Genomic DNA, 17,542 nt, shown 5'->3' on the forward strand with positions numbered 1-17,542 from the left:
CACGCTTACTGGAACAGAACATTTACTACGAAATAAATGTAACTGTGATAGATGTACATTAAACACACTTGCGTGAATTAACAGACGCAATCTGTCTAATCTGAGAAAAGGGAGCGAATCACATTCGAAATGCATGAAATGAATCTCAATCCACACTCATGACTGAAGCCTTGAAGAAGCCAAGAAGGATTAGATTGTGTACAATATACAACAAAACTGCTTTGATTTACCACTATCAAGTTTTTATCCTTTTTTTAATGAATGAGAACATCCTGAACTGCTTTGCCATATTCAGTCATTCTGTATTTAAAATAAGCACTGTTCGTTGGCTAACCGTGTTCACATTCCTGCCTTGTAAACTGTAAAAGTGTAAACTTTGTAAAAAGTGTCATGCTCCAAAAACGTCTCTGCTAGAAGGCTGTGTGCATATACAAATTATACATCACTACTATGAAGTATGTCTTGCAGATGATTTTTATAATGTTAGGTGGTTGCCATCTAACAGTTTTCTTTCTCCAATGTGGATATATTTGGCATACTCAATCTACACTGGCGCATAAATATTTTCTTACCAACCAGAACGAACAACGCATCCAAAGCTGCCCATACTTCGTACGACTGGGTATTACGTGCCTTGCTGTTGCAACACACCATTAAACTCAATGTGTGGCCATTCTGTGCTTAAATTAATGCAAGCAATTATCCATCAACAGTTGCGTTATTGCCCATGGGTCAGACCATTATTAACTTGTTGAAATTGAACGCATGGCAGCGCAGCGGTTGACGTTCCTTTTTCAGCCCTAAGACGCTGTTTTTTTTTACAGCCTAAGTGTATTTTCTTCTATATTGTTAAATCTATCGTGCTTCGTCTTGAATTCGTTGATTTTTGTCCGAAAGATCCCTACAACAACTTCAAGCACCAAAGTTACCAGGCTATCTCCGTTAGCCATTTAGCTATTACTAGCACTACTCAAAGCAAAGAGAAGCCTTCAGTAGTCGATGGTGTCCCAGCCCGCCGTTTTCGATTGGGTATTGCTTTGTTATGACGTCCATGGGTGGAGTCTAGGGTTATTTTTCAAGCACTGTTGTAGAAAATATAATTGTATAGAGCGTCTAGTGTCCGTGGTGTGAGCGCGGGGACTTTAGGATCGCAAGCTTGGACAAACTACAATTTTCGACTCAAGGTTTAAAGAAAAATAAAAACCAAGGCTTTTTCTGATTCCACATTTGGATGCACATAACCCTCCACGGGCTGGATTTAATAGAAATTAGCTTTTGAGATTTTTTGTTTTGTTATCTACAGGCACAATAAAATAAAATGGGATCCCAAGTGTCTAAGGGAGGAGTGGCTGGAGTGGCTGTGGATGGAAAAGCCGCCGTTGCTGATCCGGCTGCAGTTAAAACCAATGGCCAGGTAGGCACCCACACGCGTTTGCATTGCACATCCAGAAATAACGCCAACGTTACTGACAGTTTTTGATAACCGAGCTTACCTATGCAACGTTAGTGTTATTATCTTACCCACAACATGCTGATGAGCTAGTTAGGGCTGAAAAACGTTGCCATGGAAATTAGCTGAAATTATAATTAATTGTGTGTTGTGTGAAAGGTCAAGGTTCTGAGGCAAAAGATGGTAACAGTACCGTTTTTTGTTATTTATTTGACTAAACGTTATAGTATCGTTAGTGAATGATATGTATGGTGGCTGAATGGCTTAGGGGAAATCAGATGAGGGGTCGTAGCGTTAACTTGAGCATCAGGTATAATTAGCTAGTTACCCGAACTATCTTGCTCGTATTGCTTAAAAAGAGTCGTATTCGATGTAACATAACTAATTTTATACGACTTTGTCACAAGTTGCAACTTAATACCCAACTACTTAGTGTTTAAAATATAGGGAATTCATTAATACAGTAACGTACACAAAATATTATCTAAATGTATGCAAAAGTTATATTATCGATATATGACACGTTACACGAACCAGGAAAGCAGAGGAACTTGCTATCTACCTGTAACGTCTTCAGTGAAAAAATGAACATCGGGATCAGCTAACGTTAGCCGGCTACCACCCCTTTCCCACTGCGAATTTTAGCTAGAAATAATTCGTCCAAAGCCATTTAGAGTTTATCTCCATTTATGCATTTCTTAAGGTTGTCGCAATTTTACTGCCTATCAGTTGATGAACAATCATTTTAGCTATGCCGAAGGTCCCACCTGCAGAATGTATTTAAGATGGCTAGCGTTTGCTGGATTGCTAACGTTAATAATCTGACTGCCCCCCTAAAACTGCATGTGGTCATGCCAGAATAGACTACATTTCATGAAATTATTTTATACACTGGCCACTCTGTGTAGAAACTCGATGACTTTCATTCATGGTGAATTAAAAATAAGCGTGGCTGGCTGGCGAGCATTAAAGATTGCTATGACTCGGTGGAGCAACGCTATTTTCGCTCTTTTGTCTGAATATGCTGCCGCCGATGTGGTTCGCGCTAGATCTCTGGAACTTGACAGACCCCTTACGGTTCTATATGAAACTGCAAGGCGTCGCCTGCCAGCGTTTCGATATGCGCTTAGTAAGCCTGCCAAAACATATTATTAAACCGCAGAATAAATTCGATATTAGGAGCAATTTATTCTAATATTGTGTTCGTGACAGTTTTCTCTAATTTCTCTCAAAAACAAAATGTTATTTTCTGAATATAAGTATAGGCATGTTTTTCATGTAATTCTGTGTTGTTCACAAAGCAGGCGGTACTGATTATTTTTCTGCTCCCTTCCCTCCCACTCTCGCTATAGGAGAACGGTCATGTCAAGACAAATGGGGATGTGTCTGCTAAACCTGATGGGGACGCAGCAGCTAGCAATGGCTCTGCAGAGGCAACGAAGGAGCCGGCTGCTGGGGATGCCATTGAGCCAGCACCTGTCACCGAGGGCGAGGCCGCCAAGCCCGAGGGCGAGGCCGCCAAGGAGGCACCCAAGAAGAAGAAGAAGAAGTTCTCTCTGAAGAACTCCTTTAAGTTCAAGGGGATCTCGCTGAAAAAGTCAAAGAAGAGCAGCGGAGAGGTCAAGGAGGAGGTGGCTGAGGAGAAGCAGGAGGCCAATGGTGCTGCGGCTGAGCCCGCGGCAGAGAAGGTGGAGGAGGCTGCGCCTGCGGAGGAAACCAAGGGAGAAGAACCTCCCAAGGCTGAGGAGACCCCCGCCAAGGCAGAGGAGGCACAGGCCACCGCAACGGCCAAGGCAGAAGAGGCCGCAGCCGCTGAGCCTGCAAAACCTGCAGAGGACACCAGCTCAACACCTGCCGCACCTTCCGCACAGGAGTGATTGCTATCTTGAACTCTGAACTGTTTTTCAAGGAAAAAAATATATATTTATATATGTGTGTATATATACACACATATATATACATGTAAAAATACATGTGTATATATGTGTGTGTATATATGTATGTGCGTGAAAGACTCCTTGTGCCACGTTCGTTAAAAAGATCCTAGATAATACGAAAGACCCTACATAATTTGAAAGATCACTATGTCAATTTGACCAACAGTTCACTGCCCTGGTATGCTTGTTACAGATAGAACTATCACGTTTCTGGCAAAACAATTAATAAATCTGTTCCCATAAAGAATTTTTGTTAATGTGTACAGGGGTTGATGGAATTGTAGGAGTGGATTGTTCGTTGATGGATGGAATCAGATGTCCCATTTTTTCCAATACTTGGCAAAAACGCTACATCTTTTTTTAATAGCGTGGCACCCCTATAACATTTTATTTTTATCATCTTCCAGGATCTGAAAAATGAAAACTACATGGAGCAGAATGGATTTCTCCATGTTAAATGACTGTTAGAAGGAATTTAAAACAAATATGACCAACTTATAGAGTTCTACATTCCTATATTTTACCCCAATTTCAATTATTTTGTGCTGTATAGAGAAAATAAGCATTTTTAAAGATTCAAAAAGCATTGTCTTTTTGCTTGTTTACAATGTACTTAAATTTTCTTTTTGGCTAAAAAACACATTTGAGCTTTCAGTCTACTGTGTTCACTGTTTTAAAGGAGGCGGAGTTGTCATGTGTAAAACGTAAGCCTTTACTCTGCATTTTTGTCTGTAAATAAGTTCTTGACAATTTTGTTCTCTTTTTTGCTAACATTTAAAAATGTCAATGGTTTTATTGTAAAGTTAATGGGGGTAAATAAATGTTGGATCCCTACAGCTGTTTGTGTGAGGTCTAAATCATTTGTCACATTGTCAGGGGATTGGGGGTTGTGGCTTCACTCAAAATGGAAGGAGGACATGAAGACCCACTTCTGTGCATTTCCAAGTCCAAAAGAATGCTGGTTCTGCACCATTTATTTTTATATAATGGGAGGTATTTCATTACTATTAAAACTAATTTTAAAAATGATGATCTTACACTTCAGACCTTGCAACAAACATTCTTAGCATTTGGTACTTCTCTGTGGCACATTTACCTTACTGAATGTGGTTGTCTTAAAGTCATAGTCTGAGACCTTTCTTAATGAAAGTTGCAGGTTGGATGAAAAGTGCTAGCATACACATTTCTATTTTAGTTTAAAATAATTTGCATTATAGCAGAAAGACATTTTAAGCCTATACTACATCAAAGTGTGTTCAATGAGATGTGAAGCAAACCACATCGTGACCTCCTAAACATGACTTTTAAGTCATATCTCATGAAACAGGAGGTATAGTCTCTAGACATGTATATTTACTGCTTATTGTGTGAATTATAAGAAAAAGATTAGATTCATTTTAGAGCATTTTTGCTTCTATTTGGCCCAACCTGCACAGTAGATTATGCATCCTGCAGGGTAAGCATGATAATTTAACTAGAGGAACTGGAGCTCTGACATCACCATGGTTTAAGAGATCACCGAGGAGGGAAACGTAAAAGCACACCAGGTAGCAATCAATCTGTGGACTGGGTCCCCAGGGTTGACTCTGTTAAGCCCAGTTCAGCTTCAGCAGAGAAGGGATGCGCTCACCTAATGCCATAATTGGAACTGACCTGGATGACTTAAGATGTGAAGCACAAATCAAACATGGGAAGCCTTGCCCAATTCTCTGGTGATTTTGTGACAACGTGTAACACCTATTGTCTATTTTCTGACTGACTTAGCTTTAAATTTATAATGTTGCTTAATTATTCATCTTCTGGTTGAACACCTTGCCCAATGGCACAATAGTCCAGCCTCAGCTGGGATTTAAAGCCACAATTTTCTGGTTATAAATCCAGCTCCATTTCCACCAGGGTACAACTACCTATGTGGGTTTCTTTCATCTTCAAATAATACTGGTGATTTTCTTGCTTATGGGAAATAAATATTTAATCTTGATGTTTATTCTTTGTAGATAAAGTATGTTAAAATGGAAGGTATTTCAGTATGTGTAGCAGCACCAGTGACTCAAACCATTGGAAATGCAGTGATGAAAAGTATAGTAACGCACAGATGGTGAGTCATTACTACCTGAATGAGGAGTGTGAAACTATCATCACAGACCTCTTGTAGAGGCTGATGCTGTCCCAGATATCCTGATGGCACAAAACACGTATTTTCACAAGCTCCAGAAAAGTAGTACCTGCACAGTTAGTAGACTGCATATGCATACACACAGGCATATATTTGGAATATATATTCATTAATTTCAAGTGCAATAACTCAAAAAATGGAAGCTTCTCAAGACATTGATAGTTTGAGGAATAATGTGGAGATGTTTGCTAAACAGCTTTTGCTTCAAGGTCTGAAATTCAGGGAAAGCCTTGAGTACCACCCAGTGTCTTGCAAAGGTACTGAAACTGAAGTCTTCTTCATGATCTGCACTGTGGTTTGAACCCAGTGTGAGGTCATGATTGAAGGATGCGTCCACAACCTCTGATCAGAAATAAAAAAAAGATGACCACAACTATCGTGTGATTTTTTTTTAACAAAACAAGTCCAAAAATAAACTCTGACTTGAACAAAAAGCTCTTCCCTGAGTGGAATAGTTGAATTACTCTTTGCAAAATATATGCACCACAGGTAGTATCTAAACCAACCAGGTAGGAATTCACCTTATGAGGACAAAAATGCAATTCAGCCCCATTCAGGTACTTCTTCTGGATGTACATATCAAATTAATTCTTTGCAACAGAGATTTATTATCAATAGATCATTCTACATACAGTTTGATAAAAAAAATGTTTTGGGACAGTGACACAATTTTTGTTGTTTTGACTCCATACTCCAGCGCATTAGATTTGAAATAAAACAATGAATATTAAGTATGAATATGAAAAAAATATGGTTAAAGTGCAGAGTGCCAGCTTTAATGTGAGAGTAATTGCATCCATATTGGGTGATCCCTGTAATAATTACTTATTACTTATAATAATGCTTATGGTTATACACTTTGTTGTACGTCGCTCTGGATAAGAGCGTCTGCCAAATGCCTGTAATGTAATGTAATGTAATGTAATAATCTTATAACAGTGTTTCCAGGAAGGTTCGTTGGTCATCCTGAACCCTAATCAAAGGGTGAGATAATAAACAGCAGTCGTCCAATTAGGTATTCTAACAAAACTTTCTGTTATGAGAGAAAAACAAGGTCTCCCCTTGTTTTTTGCTGCAATTAATATAACAATAACTGAAAATAACGTGCCATCAGTTGACCCATTCGTTCCTCTGTATAATAATCGGCAGCCTTTTGAGTTGTTACATTTTATCATTTACAAGAATACCTCAGAAAACAGTGTGCATGCATCCCCATACAATTTATTTATTTAGAGTGAACGAACGTTTGCAGGGTTCAGCTGAGTTAAAATAACCCAATGTTGGCTTTCAAAAATAACAAGCTAAATATTGTATGCTGGACAATTGTATGCTGATTTTGTCAGCCTGTAATCCATGTTATATGAGGTTGAACAAAAACGCTGTAACAATGCGGCTGTTCACAATACCGATTTCTATTAAACCAAGAGGTACATTGTTACTGGATGCTAGACTATATTACAGAACCACTTGGCAAAGCGGAGGCCGATCAGTTCGTGCAAAAATATTAAATAGAGCTACATTAGTCTGCGTGCGAAGTGAGACAACCCATATAGTTCCGTTTTACACGCTAAGAGTGTAGATGGCCTACAAGGCCTGTCTTCATTTTATTTCATTGCGCGTAAAATATTACCCCTCTTGACCGTCTCGACATAGGAAACGTGAATCGCCGGTCGGCGTTAGGATTCTGCAAGCAAAGAGAGTGGAACGAAGTTAATACATTACCTGTAGGTGATTGGTCCCAACATACAGTTCAACGCCCCCCCAAAGGTGAAATTTACGCGATGATTGGTAGAAACAATGTCAATCTATGTCTCTGATCGTGGTTAGAGTCATTGCGTAGAGACTCCAGTGGTTTGGGACTGTATTTGGACGTAAAATGGCGCTTACCACTCAAGGAACAAAGAAGAAAGTTTGTTATTATTATGATGGTAAGCGCAATATTATTTTAACTTTTATTTTACGACAACATATGCAATATTTGCCAGCAACCAATGCGTGAAAACAATGATTTACAGCTTTTGGTTACGACACTGGTTTCGATACCAGTCGCCGGGTTTGAGTGGGCAGCTAGTCAGCTAGCTAACACGGCGGTGTTTGGGTCCCTAAGGTTAATTGAGTGGATGGGATACCGTTTACGAGCAAATGAAGTTTAGTTGTTTGATAATGTTATCATATTGCATACGCCATTTGGTTTTCCAAAGTCCCGCGCGATCGGTATGAAGCTATCATACCTATTGGCAAGTACTCGCGCATGTACAGCATGATGTACAGCTAACATTAGCTAACTTGCTGATTTTTGCTAACTAACTCAGCCAGCTAGCATTGTTACATAAATGTTACAAGCTGCATGTTGCTTAACTAACTTAGCAATAAAGTAACACTGATTTGGTACTGGCTAGTTCTTACATTGCTAATTAATGTTCACCGGCTAGTTTGAATCGATTCGCTAGTGCTAGCTATCGAGCTAATCGATTCAAAACTAGCCAAGGCAACTAAGCCTTGTGTTTATAATGAGAACTAGACTAGTTGACTAGACCAGATAGCTATATACAAACGCCATCATTGACTATTCTTGCTCTAGCCGAAAGTGGTATCTAGTGTCTGTGTATAACAGATGACCCTGTCTGATATACTGCATGGCCAAAAGTATGTGGACACCCAAACATCACACGTCTCATACCAAATCCATGGGCATTATTGTGAAGTTACCCCCTTTGCTGCTATAATAGCCTCCACTCTTCCAGGAAGGCTTTCCAGTTGATTTTGGAACTTGGCTACAGGGATTCGCTTCCATTCGGTCACAAGAGCATTAGGGGGGTTGGGGATTGTTGTTAGGCCATAAGGCCTGGCTTGCAGTCGCCATTCCAATTCATCCAAGTGTTGTTCGGTGGGGTTGAAGTCAGGGCTCTGCAAAGGCCAGCCCAGTTCTCTGTGCAGTCGCCAGGTTTGGTGTGGACCTCACTTTGTGCACAGGGGCATTGTGATTCTGAAACAGGAAAGGGCTTTCCCCAAACTGTTGCCTCAAGGTTGGAAGCACACAATTTTCTAGAATACCATGGTATGCTGTGGTATTAAGATTTCCCTTCACTGGAACTAACAGGCCTAGCCCAAACCAAGAAAAACAGCCCAGAGTGTTATTCCTCCTCCACCAAACTTCACAGTCGGGCACTATGCATTCGGGCAGGTGGCATTCGCAAAACTCGCAAGATTAATTTGTCAGACTGCCAGATAGTGAAGCGTGATTCATCACTCCAGAGAACGCATTTCCACTGCTCCAGAGTCCAATGGTGGTGTGCTTTACATCATTCCAGGCGATGGTTTGCATTGTGCATGGCAATTTTAGGCTTGTGTGCGGTTGCTTGGTCATGGAAACCCATTTCACGTAATTTCCGACTAACAGGCTTTTGCTGACACTGCTTCCGGAGGCAGTCTGGAACTTGGTAGTGAGTTCTGAGGACAGTGATTTTTACGTGCACGCGCTTCAGAACTCGGTGGTCCCATTCTGTAAGCTTGTGTGGCCTACCACTTTGAGGCTGGGCTGTTGTTGCTCCTAGACATTTATACTTCACAATGACAGCACTTACAGTTGCTTGGGGAAGCTATAGCAGGGCAGAAACGTGACAAACTGACTTGTTGGGAAGGTGGCATCCTATGACAGTGCCACGTTGAAAGTCACTGAGTTCTTCAGTACAACCTATTCTACTGCTAATGTGTGTCTATGAAGATTGCATGGCTGTATGCTTGATGTTATGCACCTGTTAGCAGTGGGTGTGGCTGAAGTAGCTAAACCCACTAATTAGAATGGGTGTCCATATACTCTTTGCCATGTAGTGTGTCTTACTTCTGTGTCATAGGTTGTATGTGCAGATTGGCTACCGTTAATTAGCTTGAGTGTTTCCCGAAGCATGGCATGTTCAGGGCAGTGTATCTTATGCATTTGATTATAAACTTTCCTGGAACCGTTTTTTCCAAACTTTGTACCAACGTAGGATTTCTAATTGGCTCTATTTATTTCTGTTTTATAGTTTGAAAGTGAAGGTTTGCATATTAGTGTTCTTGGGTGGCATAGATCATAGCCCATTTCGAAAGTGTTTTAACCCACAATGTGATTTCTAGTGGTGGAGGACAACAGTGAATTGGTTGTCCTGATGCCATTCCCAGAAACCTGAAATAATGGACTCTGCACCTGTTTGATGCTTTATTTGTATAAATTAATCTGTCATTTTTGTCTGCAGGCGATGTTGGAAATTATTACTATGGCCAGGGCCACCCTATGAAGCCACACAGAATCCGCATGACACACAACCTCCTGCTCAACTATGGGTTATATAGGAAGATGGAAATTTACGTAAGTGTGGTAACTCGACGTCTATGAGTACCCTCCAGGTGTAATTATAATGTGTTGACTCATCAAAGGACAGCGAGATATAGTTTTTCTTGAAATTGTGTAACATTTTATTGTAACCTCTGTGCTTATTTATAAATAACAATTGTTGGGCATATCTGGCTCATTGAGGAAAATCTGACTTAGAAAATGCTTGAGTTGGAAGTTTTACAACTAGAGAATAGCTGTGGGTTCTTTCTGTGAGCCAGTGTGTTTTATTTATTGGATGATTGGAAAGGATGAGGTCCTCCTCTTTGGTCACTGAATATGTCTCCCTCCATCCTAAAGCGGCCCCACAAAGCCAATGCAGAAGAGATGACCAAATATCACAGCGACGACTACATCAAGTTCCTGCGGTCCATTCGCCCCGACAATATGTCTGAGTACAGCAAGCAGATGCAGAGATGTGAGTACAGCCTGTAGTGGAAACCCGCCTTAGTGCTAAAGGATAAACAAACTCACTAGGAACTGTGCTGAGTCATAGAAGTGTTCTTTTTTTCATTCAGCAAAGAATCATGGTAGGAAGGAACACATTTACAGCACTACCCAAAATCTAACCCACCATTTGCTTTTTAAGTGTTATTCTACTACTGTGAAGAATACATTTTGGGCAAATTGTCCAAGTGAATACAAGTGAATTTGTTACTTGGATCAGAACTATACCCTTTTCCCTGGAGACTTGATTAATTGTATGCTGTGAAAAGAGGTTTGATCAAGGTAATTGCTTGCAGCGTGTTCCAAATATGTTCATAGGTTGTATAACCTATAATTGTATTAATAGGTTGTATTACCTTTGAAGTCATCTGATTTAACTGTCCGGGTTTTGTGTGATTGCTCCACAGTTAACGTGGGAGAGGACTGCCCGGTGTTTGACGGCTTATTTGAGTTCTGTCAGCTTTCCACAGGAGGGTCTGTAGGTGAGTCTGGCTTACTGTGGGGAGTCCTACGTGTTTAACAAAAAAACAGGGTCAGGGTTTGATTCCATGCAGTAGATATGACTTCATATTTCTGTGGCTGGACATGCATCCTAGGAGGCTGTGTCCCTCAGTAGCCTTATCTCACACTGCTGTCTCTCCCACCTCCAGCTGGAGCCGTGAAGCTGAACAAACAGCAGACGGACATTGCCATTAACTGGGCCGGAGGGCTTCATCACGCCAAGAAGTCTGAGGCGTCGGGGTTCTGCTATGTCAATGACATCGTCTTGGCCATCCTGGAGCTGCTTAAGTAAGCTCCCATTAGTTGGGTTCGGTGATAAGGGTTCGATGCCCATGATTTGTTGGTTGCTGGATTTCTGTGTTGGGAGATGGTAGCCATTTTCTTGAAATTTTACCTGTATAGTATAAACTTTGAATAAGTGAACATGTTATGGGTGCCTTTATAGCCACTGAATGATAAGCAATCATTGAACAGGCATGATTTCAGTGTGAAATTGAAATCATCTTGTGGCAGTGGTATCCTTAGTCAATGGGAGTGGGGTTTGCATGCAAAACCCACGTCTCTCTTTCTCCCTCAGATACCACCAAAGAGTGCTGTACATTGACATCGACATCCACCATGGGGATGGAGTGGAGGAGGCTTTCTACACCACAGACCGTGTCATGACCGTGTCCTTCCACAAGTACGGGGAGTACTTCCCTGGCACCGGAGACCTCAGAGTAAGTTGATGTCATCACCGTGGGACTGGAAGAACTAGAATACACTTTAAGACCCCATGGCCTTTTTTAGACTCCCGAATTGACGTTAAGAGGACATTGTGACTTCTGTTCAGATGTGAAGTGAGGTACTGTGTCTAAAGTCAGGTTGGTTCTGTCCCATTTTGGCTCTTATTTGAACTAACTTGTGTGTTTCTCTGTAAGGACATTGGAGCGGGGAAGGGCAAGTACTACGCTGTAAACTACCCACTCAGGGATGGAATAGACGACGAGTCTTATGAAGCCATTTTCAAACCTGTAAGTTTTTAAGCCCGTTATAAAGCATGTATATTGTTAAACTCTATTATTGCTGAAATCTCCCAAATCATTTTGGGTCTTTTTGTGTTACTTGTGCTGAAATCCTCCAGTTTTAATTTCATTGAACATTTTCAAGCAAGAGACATTGGCATTAGCGGAAAAGTCACTCTGTTTTTGACTGAGCAACACTGTGTGCATGTCTTACTGTTAGATTATGGCCAAAGTGATGGAGATGTACCAGCCCAGTGCAGTAGTGCTACAGTGTGGAGCAGACTCTCTGTCTGGGGATCGACTTGGCTGTTTTAACCTCACTATTAAAGGTATTTCTGCCTGAATTTGTGCATATTTGGACTGTATTTTTTGTTTTTTGTTATTTTAATTGAAAGGATTAACACAGAAATTTTTCCTATTTAAAACCATTGGAAAAGATGCTGTTAATGGTGATTTGAAGTACTAGTCAACTTATTTGAAGTTTTTGTTTTTAGCCCAAAAATGTCTTTGATGGATTGAAAAGCCACAATCCTACAGATACATCTTGACCTCAGGCCTGCTGTTTTACCAGTACCCTAGTGAATGTGCAGATGCCATTTTAAAGTATCTCTGTTTGTGCGTGTTAGGCCATGCCAAGTGTGTGGAATACATGAAGAGCTTCAACCTGCCACTGCTGATGTTGGGTGGGGGAGGGTACACCATCCGTAACGTGGCCCGCTGTTGGACCTTTGAGACGGCCGTAGCCCTGGACAGCTCCATTCCCAACGGTACGGCGAGGGACTGGGGTTGGGCACTGGAGTTAGTCTCTAAGTGAGATTAAAGTGAAACTGGCAACACATTATATATCAGACCAGATATTAGGAAACTTTGCAAAATGTTCATAATGTATTCAGTTAAAGTGTATTGACAGTATATTCCATTTCCTTAATGGTGAATTGAATGTGCCTGAGCAAAACTGGGTTTTCAGGGACAAGCCTTTCTGTAAGGAATGTAGGCAAATATTACATATACAGTTTCCATCCATACATTGTATTTTATTCATTTCAGTGACTTAACAAACTGAATGAAAATTTAGCGCTGGCTAATATGTTTGGCAAAGTGGAAAGTCACATACCTTAGTATTTGGATATAATGCCTCCAGCCCCTATTAATTTTGGATTGTATTACCTTATCAGATAACTTTTCCTAACATCATTTACGAGTCAGATTAAACACTGTCTAATATTCAAGATGATGGATATAATCTAGAATGTCCTTTTTGTCATTGCTCAGAGCTCCCATACAACGATTACTTTGAGTACTTTGGGCCTGACTTCAAACTGCACATCAGCCCTTCCAACATGACCAACCAGAATACAAACGACTACCTGGAGAAGATCAAGTGAGTATCAGAGGCCACAGCTTCACCCCCGAGTGACTTTTCCCTTCTGTAGTTTACTGCAGAATGCAGTTATGTGCAACTGCTTATCCATAGTTGGACTGAGCAAGTTTCATTTACACAGCAAATCTTTTTTTATTCATGTATAGAAATTACAGAATTTCCTTATCTAGAGGTGACTTCAACAGCTTACATGTGTACACGCTAGCCATTTATCCAACTGGGTATGGACTAAAGCACTTCAGCTTAAGTATGTTGCTCCCAGATGAAAACAATATTTAAACTTCTAGTTTTGCAAACATAATGCCAGGTATTTTTTGCATTTGGAATATAAAGTATTTGGACTCATAGAAACATTTTGAAACAAAATTCAGTCCCGGTTTCTGAAAGTGAAACCACTAGGCATTGCACAAACCCAGCCTATCCCTGATCCACTCCTCCCGGCCCCCAGGCAGCGTCTGTTTGAGAACCTGCGCATGCTGCCCCACGCCCCGGGCGTCCAGATGCAGGCCATCCCCGAGGACGCAGTGCAGGACGACAGCGGAGACGAGGAGGAGGAAGACCCCGACAAGCGCATCTCCAGTAAGGCCCTGCCACAGCTCTTTCTCCCCTCCGGATGTGTAACGGTCTCCTTTACCCCATAATCTCATTTAGAAACTGTCATTCTCATTTTTGCACTGGTGAAAAGTCAGCACTTTGGCTATTATTAGTATTGCTGTAAATTTAACCCTTATGATGTGTGTGTGCGTGCGTGCCCGTCTGCACTCCACAGTCCGTGCCCATGACAAGAGGATAGCCTGCGAAGAGGAGTTCTCAGATTCTGAGGACGAAGGCCAGGGCGGGCGCAGGAACACAGCCAACTACAAGAAGGCCAAGCGAGTGAAAACGGAGGAAGAGAAGGATGGAGAGGAGAAGAAAGGTGTGCCATTGAACTAGGGACTGAATGAAATGCACCATTATTGCTGGTTTCACAGACACAAAATCTAGTCGGGTTGTAGCTTATTGTTGCTTATGCTGATCTATGTTTGCTGAGTAAATAATTGTTGTGCTCAATTTTCTTTTTCAAAGATGTAAAAGAAGAAGAGAAAATGGTTGAGGAGAAAATGGACACAAAGGGGTAAGATTTTGAATGGTTTACCCCCCCCCCCCCTTTAAAAAAAAGTTGACCCAATAGGGATGTTTTTTTGGCACAGGGAGTCGGGGTTAAAAAATAGTGAGAATGGTTTTCTGAAATGTCTAGTTTGTCATTGCTATTCTACACTAACTTATTTATTCCTCCCATGGGAGTGCCTTATACTTGATTGAAGCCCAGTTTTCACTGTGGAACATCTCTTGGCTAGTTTCAGGAAATAGTAAATGTTACAGTTGGCAGGAAGAATTGTATTAACTGAATTATTTCTTGTGAAACAGGGCAAAAGAAGAGTTGAAAAGCACCTGAGAAGCTGCAAGCCCCCACTTATACAGATCTGCATGATTTTACAGTAGTATGAATACCTCCCCACCCCAATCCCCGACCTAGAACATTAGCCAAAACGAAGAACTGTAAATTATTTTCTAAAAAACATTGTACTGTTTGCGTTCTGGCAGGATTTCAAGGAAATGTTATTGAATTGCAAGTATGATATTTTTTTTCTTCTCCCAAATGCCAGTTGGTGTGAAATATTTACATCTGCTGCTTTCCCTCTGTATAAATCGTGTAAATATCACAGGCATTTTTGTGTACTCCAGGCTTACAGGACCAGTCAGCTTTGTCAGTGCGAAGTGAGCAAACGGTCACCTGTCGATCTTTCTTTCTTTAGTGTTTGATTTACCAGCAAGTCACTAAAATCATGAGTTTTTTGTTTGTTGTCAGTAAATGTCGGCACTTTCTCATTTCATCCATTACTTTTTTACTCTGCTTTCGTACTATCTTAGACGTCAAAATGTCTCCTTATTGAGAAATCTCTCAAAGGATTGTGATTGGTTTTATTGAAAATGGGAATGTAAGGACATAAGGATGGCACAGCCTTTTAGGTATTACTGTATGCAGTCTGAGGGTCCAGTGGTTTACAGAATAACACACATGGTTATATACGTGTGTGTGTGTTAGTGTTTGTCCTTTGCCGTCTAGTCCCTCCTGGTTTAGCATTGTTTGGACCCCCTTTACATTCCCTACATAAAATTGGCTACACTGTAAATGGACCCTGTATGAGTTGCAAGGTACTGTGAGAGGAACTGTAAATCAGCACAGCCAGCATGCGTGAGCACAAAGGGGCCACCAGTGGACTGCATGGATAAGACTGGACACGCTTCAGTTTGCATCAGCTTTATGGCCACTGAGGTGCTTCATAAACCATTGGATAGCTACTTATAATGTGCCTGTACAGCTTGTCATTTTTTTTTTGGCAGGCTATATTATACATCGCTTGATTTAAACAAATGTGAAGTTTTCTAAAATTGTATAAATGTTCCACACATACAATCTGAAGGGGGCTGCCAGGTTTTTTTTTTAACCTTAGAGTTGACTGTTTTTAATCCTGAAGAAGCATCTTTTGGAAGCATCTCTGTATAGCTCAGATACTGAATTCCTATCGGGTGACCCTAGTCCAGGGGTGCACAACAAGGGCTGATCCATTTCAGGATTTTGTGCCTACTTCTCTTAATGATTTTATGAGCTCAATTATATCTTAAGTCTGAAATTTGTATAAGCAGCAGCTACAGCCACAGACTGCAAAATGTACCCTAAAAGTTTTGGCGTGCTCACGTACAGGATTGAACCTGTGTGGTTTATAGAGTTGTCAGAAAACAAAATTTAATCAACTAAAATTAAGGTAATTGGATGGAACAAAAATCAGCACACACACCAGCCCTCCATGACAGGAGTTGTGCACCCCTGTCCGAGTCATTACTCATTGAACATGTGCAGGGGTTTTAGGTTCTTATCTGGTGAGTGAAAATGTTTTGAGGGTTTTTCAATGAGACATTTAGGTTTTTCCTGTTTTTTTACCTTTTGGTTTTCTTTATTAAGGAACTAGGCTACGTTTATATTTTTAGGTTAACTGTGGACTGCGTAAGTGATCTTGTCAAAAATCTGGATTTATTTTGTGATACTTGAGATTTTATACCGGCTTCAGCATTGTTTTTCATTATTTAGTCTTTATTCCCAGTAAAGGAGCGACAGATTGCAGCACAGAAGTGCGTATGAAAGGTTAGAGTTATAAAATATTTAGCTGCATATTTGTGTCTGCACTGTGCACCATTTTCTTTTGTTTGTTTGGTTTAATTGGCAAGAGCAGTTTGGTGTTAGAGGGACATTCTTTTTTGGGAAACGTATTTCTACTCATTTGGTTCTGTATTTTAAATAAAGTATGTCGTTATGCTGAAAAACAAGCGTTTCATAGGTATATTAATATTTTTTGGACAACCTTTCACACAAAATATGCAGATGTTATCAGCTGCTAGAGAAGCTGGACAGAACCACCCATTTTCAGGGGCCTGAATTGCTGATCCAAGTCTATTTTTTTTTTACATTCACAAATCACAGGGTTTACCTTGAGGTGGATCTTAGGAATTTAAAATTGAGCAAACTGCTTTTCTCTAAACAGTGTCCTTTCCTTCATTTATCTGCTATTATGAAAGACAAATGCAATATGGAAGAATCCTCAAACTTGATCTGTAGTCAAGTCAGGGAAATAACCATTTGTACAGGTTTCATTGTTACAAAATCCAGCAAGACTAGTCTGCACTGCCCACACTCACTATATTTCTTTCGCAGACAGTGAACACTAACGGACCATCCCATATTTACATATTCATGGATGATATCAGTCTGCTGTTTTGGTTTCCTGTTTGAGTAGGGTTTCAGGCTGTACGTGCATCAACTCTTGCCAACTGATGGCTGAGCGGTTCACAATCAAACCAAATTTTGTTGTACTGAACACTAGATGGTAACCAGTTTCACCAATAGTGCCGTTTTCAGTTTTGGTCTCACACTGCAAGAGACCGTTCATATTCAGGATGCATGCTTTTTTTTGTCACAAACTGCCGTTTTCCATTTCTGACCTCATACAAACAGGCTTGTTAATACCAAAGGGACCATTTAGAAATGTGTAATGAGAAACCATGAGGTTTATTCGGTCTGGAAATGCTAGGATGTTCAGAATTAGTAGCTTAACTTGATGACAACACTGGCCAATGATTGCACAGGAGCACATTTTCATTGTAATCATTTAAATGATACAATCTGTATTTAGAGGTAAAATCTGCAGTGGTTGAAATTGGAACTTGTAAGAAGCAAA

At 40.6% G+C, this 17,542-nt stretch overlaps 2 protein-coding genes across 3 annotated transcripts; both read left to right on the forward strand.

Annotated features, from left to right (window-relative positions):
• The first annotated feature begins 1,086 nt into the window (after positions 1-1,086).
• On the forward strand, positions 1,087-4,223 carry marcksl1b (MARCKS-like 1b). 2 transcript variants are annotated; one of them, XM_064347560.1, is made up of 3 exons: positions 1,087-1,414; positions 2,803-3,366; positions 3,401-4,223. In XM_064347560.1, the coding sequence occupies exons 1-2, from the start codon at positions 1,319-1,321 to the stop codon at positions 3,325-3,327; spliced, it is 621 nt and encodes a 206-aa protein (XP_064203630.1). In that variant the 5' UTR covers positions 1,087-1,318; the 3' UTR covers positions 3,328-3,366; positions 3,401-4,223. The 2 variants fall into 2 exon arrangements, with proteins under 2 accessions (XP_064203630.1, XP_064203629.1); XM_064347559.1 differs by having other exon boundaries at positions 2,803-4,223.
• A 3,108-nt stretch (positions 4,224-7,331) lies between these two features.
• Positions 7,332-16,634, forward strand: hdac1 (histone deacetylase 1). The gene is made up of 14 exons (XM_064347561.1): positions 7,332-7,491; positions 9,799-9,911; positions 10,236-10,353; positions 10,790-10,864; positions 11,033-11,171; positions 11,461-11,602; positions 11,804-11,896; positions 12,108-12,216; positions 12,514-12,654; positions 13,160-13,268; positions 13,717-13,847; positions 14,038-14,184; positions 14,334-14,382; positions 14,676-16,634. Exons 1-14 carry the CDS (start codon positions 7,440-7,442, stop codon positions 14,701-14,703), a joined length of 1,446 nt encoding a protein of 481 aa, XP_064203631.1. The 5' UTR covers positions 7,332-7,439; the 3' UTR covers positions 14,704-16,634.
• Positions 16,635-17,542: the final 908 nt, after the last annotated feature.

This window comes from Anguilla rostrata, chromosome 8, assembly GCF_018555375.3.
Source record: "Anguilla rostrata isolate EN2019 chromosome 8, ASM1855537v3, whole genome shotgun sequence".
NCBI classification, from domain to species: Eukaryota; Metazoa; Chordata; class Actinopteri; order Anguilliformes; family Anguillidae; genus Anguilla; species Anguilla rostrata.